The 9,324-nt window shown below is 34.7% G+C and overlaps 1 protein-coding gene across 4 annotated transcripts in view; it reads right to left on the bottom strand.

Moving 5' to 3' along the window:
* Positions 1-2,641: 2,641 nt before the first annotated feature.
* The window catches only part of GFPT1 (glutamine--fructose-6-phosphate transaminase 1), a 68,034-nt gene continuing 61,351 nt past the window's right edge, over positions 2,642-9,324 (bottom strand). For all 4 annotated transcript variants that reach the window (XM_036872672.1, XM_036872674.1, XM_036872673.1 and 1 more), the window contains one exon: positions 2,642-8,960. In XM_036872672.1, coding sequence (XP_036728567.1) covers positions 8,916-8,960 — 45 coding nt within the window. In that variant the 3' untranslated portion in view covers positions 2,642-8,915. The remainder of the gene's footprint in view (positions 8,961-9,324) is intronic.

Genomic DNA, 9,324 nt, shown 5'->3' with positions numbered 1-9,324 from the left:
TTCAACTAACGTTTTTTATTTAAAATCTATCTTATATTATTATAGCTCCCTCAATTTTCCATGAATTAGGATTTGCCTAGTGAACATTTTCACATTCAGCTTTTCTGTGTCCGTTTTAAATGTCTCCTACATTGTTTATTACCAATGTATTTGGATATATTTCCCAAATTCTATTTTTTTCCTATCACTTTGGAAACTATATCCTATATCATAAAAATGTTAACATGCATATATTTAACTTAACAAAATCCAAAGTTATTATCTTTACCCTCCTCTCACATAATAAAAAGGGACTTACTATGTTTTAACTATGCTCCCCCACTCCCAAGTTACATTATTGTCTAGCATTTTAATTTATCATGGATTGTTCTATAGCTTCTCAAATTTAAAAAATTATTATTACTGTTTTGGACAGTCAGTGCTTTAGATTTACCCTCATTTCAGTGTTTCTTCGCTCACCATTCATTTATGTTGCATCTCAAATCTTTCTGGGATCATTTTCCCCTCACCTTAGCGTTTATCTTTGAGAGATCCTTTAGTGAGAGCCCCAGTTTTTGTTGATTAGGTAATATATTTTTCCATCTTCTTTTTTTAAAATTAATTTATTTATTTTTGGCTGTGCTGGGTCTTTGTTGCTGTGCGTGGGTTTTTTCTCTAGTTGCGGCAAGCGGGGGCTACTCTTCATTGCAGTGCACAGGCTTCTCATTGCGGTGGCTTCTGCTGTTGCGGAGCACAGGCTCTAGGCACACGGGCTTCAGTAGTTGTGACACGCAGGCTCAGTAGTTGTGGCTCACGGGCTCTAGAGCGCAGGCTCAGCAGTTGTGGCTCGCGGGCTCTAGGGAGCAGGCTCTGTAGTTGTACCACACGGGCTTAGTTGCTCCACGGCATGTGGGATGTTCCCGGACCAGGGCTCCAACCCGTGTCCCCTGCACAATTATATATATATATATATATATATATATACACACACACACACACATTTATGTAATTAATCAACTTTTCCCTTTTCTCCTTCCAATTATTCTACTTAAGACTACATAAGACTTTCATAACAAGGGGGATTGTTTTTAAGGAAGAGGAATAAACATCACACAGAGATGGATAGAGAAATTCATGAAATGTATCTCCTTTTCTTGGGAAGGCGAGTGCATCTGTGTTTCAACAGGGATAGTTGCTGTGTATCAGGCAGAATCATGATATTCTTTTTGTTCTTCTTTGGAAATTTAAACACGAATACAAGGGTAAGTATAGATGCTGTGTATTCCAAAGGGCGAACTGTGATGGACAACGTCTGTTCAATATTCTGTACTATCCTCACCCTTCTAAATTCTCCCTTCTACTGGATACTTGTACACAGAGATCCAATTAGATTTCACCAATGACAGCCATTTGTGCACAATTTGGAAGGGAAAAGAGAAATAGAAATAATATTCTCTAGTGGCAACTGCAAACAGACTAATGGGCATCAGATAGCTAATGTGGGACTCACCAATATCTTCCCAGCATCTTCCTGATAATCATCCACCCAGATGCTTTGGACAGCTGAGATCACTGACAGTAGCTCGCTGCAATTCCTACACTGGCAGATTTCACAGCGCCCTCCCTGATCTGCATTTCCCAGAATTAATGGCTGTGTAAACCCAATTCTCCATATTAAATCCTTTCCTACTGGAAATGCCAGTAGTGATTTATGATTTCTTGACCAAACTCTAACTCAGCAAGTAAAGGCACTGAAAAGAAAAAATAAGGGGGAAAAAATGCTACTTAGACTGTAACTTAGGTCAGCAAGTATTTTATTAAGCAACTGCTATGGCAAAGTCATGTGCTCAGGCACACAGAGATGTATGTTTACGCTGAGTTCATTTGTCCGTGGGTCCTTTTTCATATGATCTGTGTACCTGGTGTAGTACCCAGCACACTGGACAGCACAAGGTAAGAATGACAAGAAAAGCAAGACTTGGCTGTTAAATTTTTGTGAAGAGAATATCTATTTAAATAATGATTCAATTTTGAGGCATCCTATTTGAGCACAAGCCAAGCCATTATAGATTCTTTAATTTTAAAAATAATAACATTAAAAATCAGCCCTATCTTCTGATACGGTGATTGTCAACATTCTCAGAGCTGCCCTTACTTCATTTCAGCATATTAAGCCCAAAGGAGTCGAGAACCATTAACTTAAGAACATCACACTTTGGGAAGGTCAAATTGAAGAGACCAATGTGTCTGTAAGGCAGCTAACTTTTCTCTATCTTGGGGAATCTCAGTCACTTCCCTTCATTCCTGTGTTCTGTCAAAGGAACAACCAGGAATTTGCAAATAAATTGATATAAACCTGTCTCTGCTAAGAAAACAACTCAAAGTACTTAAGTTACTAATGTTGTGTCAGTAAAGTGAATTTTGCGCTCAGAGGCCAGTATATTTTTCCACTTCACTTAAAGCACAGAAAAAGACTACCTATATGAAGCAGTTTTAAAATTAATTTTTTGTTTCTTTCAAAGAAAGAAATGCTTTGAACTTCAGTAACACATGATTCCAAGTTAATAACCAAGAACATAAGACAGAAATCCTACGAAGATCTCCCACAGTTCCTAGGTTTCTCCATAGCAGCAGTAAAAGTGAATTAAGAATAAAATCAATATTGGGTTTATAATTTTATTCAAAGGACAAATACAAAACAGAAAGCAAGAGATAAAATTCAAAGCAAATGTGCTCAATATTTCAAAACAACTCTACGTACAAAGTAAATAGGAAAAAACAACAACCTAAAGCCCCCGTAAATCACATTGGCTAGATACATTCAAGTCTAACAGAAAGAAACTTGAATTTAATGCAATTTCGATTACCTAGAAACTGAAAGTCTTTATCGTCTCAGACTATTTTCCATCCCAGTTAGGGGCACTATTTGAAGACAAAGCTTTCTAACGAGTCCATCTCACATTGAACTTGCCATAGTAAAACATCCTTGACTGATGCCACACTGGCTTTTCTTAATGCCAACAACAGTGTCACCTGAAAGGGGCTGTTGGCAGAAACAAACTGTAGTGATCCTGACACATCTAGACCTTTGCACCCTGGCTATTGCACGACAATCTAAAACTAACGGATATCAACCTTTGGGTCTCACAAATAAAGAATATATTAGTTAAGAACAAGTGATCATTTGCCTTTTAGGTATAGTGCATCTAGAACTCTCAGTGAGTATTTACCTATATTACAGGCTTTGGGAATTCTGGCCATTTTCCTTCTAAGACCTCACCATATTTATCTCCATTTCAAAGCATACAGAGCTAAGTGATGGAGGCAAAAATTAACCTCTAAAGATCCCCTGGGTGTGCAATAGCTGTGAGTTCCACAATGTACCTTATTCGCATTGTTGGAAATAATGCAATCGGTCGCTAAACTGCAGAAATTAAGAGCATATGAAAACATGCCAATTGCTTTCATCCTAACAGGCATAAAGTCTTTTTAATTTTATATAAACATATACAAAGGCAGATTGATAAATAAATGGGAAGGAAATAACTATAATTCTATCCAGAGAGCACTTCTCCAATTGTTTACAAGCTCCATTTTTTATTCCATATTTTCAATTACACATCCATACTCCATATCAAAAATTTTTTGAAATATGAAAAAGGAAATATGGCTACATAACAGCATTCTCTATAAGAAAATACATGTGTGAACCTTGGCGTTTTGAGTCAGTGAATCATGATAATATGAAGTTCACAAATATGTCTTTTCAACCTTGGAGATAATCTCTTGTGTACATGCTAACCAAAAAGAGAATAATAAATTTATCTTATTACATATATACTTCCTGGGAAGGGGTCAGCTGGTTAAATGACCTATAACCTGGCAACTTCTTTGTATATTATTACAAGATTACTTTTTATCTCCAGGATGCTTGTTAAACTAATAAAGCTTCTACATCATTTTTTAAAATTAGATAGAATAATTTAACCTCAGATTAATGGGAGAAACTTAAGGACTTCTTTCCTTCATCCAAAATATTAAAGAACTTATTGTTCCTCAAATCCACTTCAATGATAAGTGGCCTCTTAATTTTTAGGGAGATTATTTCTTGGCCTTTAATACGCACTCGGTAAATACTTACTGATAGTGAACTGAAGGGAATTTAAAGAAAACCTTTCACTAGGAGTAAAGCTAAATTTTATGTAAAAAAATGTGGCCTGTGGAAAAAATGATCCATGCTGGTGTGGATCTGGGCTTTGCTGCAGAGCAACACAGAGTGAAAGAGAGATGAGAGATTGGGCTCAATTCTACGGGAAGGCAACACAGCACATCTATTCATTCAAACCACCCTGGCATAACTCTGTCTCCTGCAAAACACAGCAAGTGCTGTAAGCACTAGGGATAGAGATTTTAGCTTGCTGTTTATAAAAGGATCCTGTAAAAGGACTCTTTGTTCAATAATTAAGAGATTGCCAGATACTACAGAAACTTTAGATTTGGAGTATATGCTGTACTTGCTATTCACCCATCTTAAATATCCTTCTTTTGCTACTATCAATTCACTTAAACAAAGTTGTCAAACACTGCATATACCCTGTAAATTTGCTAGAAACAACATAGTGTCACAAAAAGTTCTAAAAGACTTGAGAAAGTATAATATTTACAGAGTATAACATCAGAAAAAGTAGAGCCTTTGTTTTATCTAATAATCCTTTTTAAAATAATTGGGAAGTTGGAGTGAAGACGTGACTTTTAAATATATTTATGTAATATTTCTTCTTTTTAAAAGCAACAGTAATGAATAAACTTTTAGCATCAAAAATGTTTACCAACAACTAAAGTAAACATTGGCTACATTCTTAGTACAATACAATCTTTAACACAATGACAAACATGTATACACTTCAAATATTGGCAAATTGCTTCAAAATGCAATTCTCAGCAAGTTTTTGGTAACTTATTCACAGTTCAGAATTATAGTCACTGGACTCAGAAGACAAGAGGAAGAAATGACCGACTGGCTCAGTAAACTAAACATTCATCTTGAAGAACAGAAAACTGAAACAAAGGCAGGATGATTCTAAAATTTCTAGCTCACAAGAAATATAATTTAAACAAACACTGAAAGTTTTATTTAAGCAGAAAATAAAAATTAACTGCAGAACAGTTTTAAAAAGCTAACAGGATCACTTCTATATTCATTCTGAAAACTAGTATAGTAAGAAAGGTAATTTGAGAATTTCCTAAAAAGTTCTCATTTAGCCATTATTCATGGCATATTCCATAACATTGATATCAAGCTATTACAGACACACAAGTTAATATGGCATAACTTTACAGTCTTGCTAGTTAACTATGATTTTTATTTTAACCCTGGATACAATTGGTTCAAAGCTAATATTACCATTCCTACTGGTTATCATGTCACAGATCTAAAGATACAGGTAAATTCATCAAGCTAGGGAAATACTGATAGATTAACAATCTTTAAATATTGTGGGGAAAAAATGATTTAATTGTTAAAACTTTTAAACCTGAGGCTCTAACACTAAAAACAAAGAAAGTAATCTGAAATATGTTTTCGCAGGTAAAACACTACCTGGTATTCTGGTATACAACATCTACTAAATATGTGGATATAAGACTTCTTTATCTTTCTTTACCATTCCCTTCAATTTCTTTGGCCTTCACAAATTCAATGTGAGCTCTGCATTCTTTTTAAACAGACATTTTCAATGACATTGTGCTTTTTAGAAAAATCACTTAAGTTGTAGCATACAATAAGTAATTAACATTAGTCGTTCCCTTTTATTGCTATAGTATATATCCTAATTTAAAAAAAAAAAGAGAAAAAAAAAAAAAAAAAAAGAGAGAGGAAACTGACCCCAAAGGACTTCTTAAAATATGTTTGTTAAAGCAAACGTTTCAGCTGGTTTTCCTTCTTTGAAGAGTTATAGAAATGTGTCAAAGGAATACTACCAAGGAGCTAAAAAGGGGTTCTTTTCCTCTCATCCTCATAATTAACTCGGGTCAAGAGACCTGTATTCAAAAGGATAAGACAATGTCACCTCGGAAACAATATCCTAAGAACCTAAGAGAGAAAATCTTTATTAGCGCTCTAACAGCCCCATCTGCACATCACGCTGTGTCAGTTCCCTTTTAGTTGTGATGTTTGATTGTTTTCACCTTTGCATCTAATGACTGCTGTTCCTTAGAGTACCACAGACACATGGATCTATAGCGTGTGATAACAGCTTACTCTACAAAACACACTTCACCTCTTAGGAACATGATACGCACCAAAACTTGGACCATGATTTAAGTGAACAAATCCACTCACAACATTTAACAGCTCAACTTCATTTTTCCACTCTCTCACCCTGTGCCTTCCAATGATCCTAGTCTCCACGAGTGATGAGTCCATCTGGGGACAAGTGGACTTTGCTTTAAACAGGATGTATTTTTCAGTTTCTACCACAGTGACTTTCCCATAATAGGGTGTTGACAGAGTTATAACAAACTAAAAACAGTTAACATTAATTTTCCTCCTACCATCTATTCCTATGGCATAGGTGATTTAAAAAGACAGAAAAGCTGACTGATGCCAAAGTTACAATCAAGTACTTGGCCATGTGTTAGATGCTAACATGACCTCTGGCCTACAAAGGGCTCATGACCTGCGGTAAGGAACTCTAAGTTATACATGAGTGAATTTAAATTTTAAATGTACTACAAGAAAGAATTTTTTACAGAAAGGACTCCTTTTGTAGAATATCTTTCTTGAAAAATCAGATTTTCTTATCCTGTATTATACTGGTTTTAACTGAGCATCCACACTTATTAGCAGTTTGCCTCATTACATTATTTTTTGTGTTCATAATTCATAAAAGCATCTAAAAATCACTACATTAAACAGGGTAGGGAGCAAGAAGAAGGGGTAGGGAATGGAAGCCACGTTTGTTTGGAAAATACCACATTTTTTTTCTCACTATTGGTTTTTGAGATTTGGTTTAGAACTTACCCTAGCCTGAAGTGTATATGTGTATGTTTGAGAGCTAGAGAAAGATAGACAGACACACCAAACATGCACACACAGAGAGGGAGAGGAAACAGAGACTGAAAATTAATGATTGATTTCACATATCAGTTTCACTTGGAAAGCTAACTCGAACTTTGGAAATGATACAAATCCATATAAATCATGTGCATAAAATGCTAATATAACGTAAGAATGACACTACACACATACTAAAACTAGCAGGCCTACACAGAATAATATTAGAAACAATTAAAATAGATAAATATAGCTATAGTAGCTATATAAATGTGAACAGTAATCCTATTTCATTTTAAAAACAGGTTTCTAGTCTTAATCTACGAGTCCTTCTGAATTACCTCAAAATATGCCAATTCTTTCTCTAACCCTAACACAAGGCAGAATTCTATGCTTCTCTTCCAATAGCTACTAGAAAATCGTAACCTCATCAAGAAGTTCAAACACAGAAAAAGGAAAAGACTGAGCTTACTTAATTATACTAAATATCTTACCTTCACAATTTAAAAGTGAAAACTTTTGAAAGAGAAGGACTTAACAAAAACATAAACACACTGTCCTGTAACAGCCAAAGTGTGGCAAAAAAGCTCCGTGAAGAAATTATTACAACTTTTTGGGTGTCAAGCTAATATTCTACTTTAAATTTTTTAATCTAAATTGTAAGTTTCCATTTCTGACACTAGCTAGCTGAAGGCACCTCAGTATCACTTTATTTATATCTTCTTCATTCCTAAATATTTTTCAGGGGTAGAACAGAATATACAGAGAGAAAAATACCTAGAAAGTAATACTAAATTTTATATAATCCTTCACTAATATCAGTGTAAAGCATATAGCTTTTTCTAATTCTAGCCCATCGTATACATTTAGAGTCAAATGATCAGTCAAAAGACTTGTAAATCTTCCAAACAACTGCAAGGAGCTTCCAAATTGGCACAAAGGTACTACTAGTTTGATGCAACAAGGCAGTGAGAGAAGTTAAAATTAACTGCAGGTAATTCTTCTCTGGGACAAAGTTGAAGAGAATTCTGAATATATTGGTATTAATTTGAGACATTTGATAGCAACTCTGTGTGGTGATTTCAAAGAATAAGATAAAATGTCATTCAGCACTAATTAAAAAAAAAAAAAACTACAGATATGAGGAAATTAAAAACCACTTTCAGGAGATGAAAAAACAAGGAGTAGGATATACAACATGTACATATCCCACTTCAAACTTAAAATCATATCGTCAGTTGTACAAAGCAGCTCAAATTTAAAGTTTGTGCTATGAAATTGTGCAAGTATTTTCTATCAAGGGCTGGAGAAAACCAACGCACTACTATAATATTTATCTTCCTAAGTTACCTTGACATACAGATAACAGGCAGTAAGTTTGAGAGACTAAGGTTAACAACTTAGACAGAAATCCCACAAAGAAAAGTTTTCAGTTTTTAAGTTTTACAGTTTGATTTAAAAACAAAATAACAAACAAATTTAAAAATAAATCACACCATCTTCTCTTTATAACTGAATTAAATGTCCAAGTACATTGCTGCTGGCTTTAAATATTCCAATTAAATGCACTACTCTTTCATTGGCCGCCTCTCAGATTGAAGTGGAGGGCCCGGAAATCCAACACTTAGCATCCTTTAATGAAAATGAGAGCTAAATCTCTTTCTGACACCAATACCAATATAGATTCCATTATTCAAACTCCCTCACAAACTACTGGGAAAATATGAGGTAATTTCACAAAAATCACAAATTGAATGGAATAATTATAACTGATATATAAATAAGGATTTACTAGAAAAGGCTTAGGGGGTGATATTTTAAATCAAGGTTTTAAATACAAAAGGTGTCTTGTGTTGCTTAATTGCCCAGTTTCAGATGTTCCTTATTCTACGGTTACAGATTTGGCTAGATTCCGCGGGAAATCAACCTGCAAAAAAAAAAACCCAGCAATTTTTGAGAGATTATACAGATATTGGGGGGGGGGGATGGCTATAAGCAAATTATTTTTGCTTATAAAAAACATAAAACAGAAAACATGTTCATTAACCATCTTTACTATAGACTACAAAGAATTAGATTAGAAAATATAGTAATATATCTTTAAAAGACTTGAAATCAGGAAAAAGAATTCCAAAGGAGCCAGTTCGGCACATGAAAAACTCCTGTGGTCCTCTATGAGGTGGCATCCCTCTCAGGGGACACTAGAAACGTGTAAGAGCAGATGTTTTGATTGTCACTTTGGTTGTCACAATGAATGAGGGACCAGGAATGCTGAGAGTCCTACAGTGTGT

The sequence above is a fragment of the Balaenoptera musculus genome, chromosome 13 (assembly GCF_009873245.2).
Source record: "Balaenoptera musculus isolate JJ_BM4_2016_0621 chromosome 13, mBalMus1.pri.v3, whole genome shotgun sequence".
In the NCBI taxonomy this organism is placed as follows: domain Eukaryota; kingdom Metazoa; phylum Chordata; class Mammalia; order Artiodactyla; family Balaenopteridae; genus Balaenoptera; species Balaenoptera musculus.
This window is presented reverse-complemented; position numbering and strand designations above follow the sequence as displayed.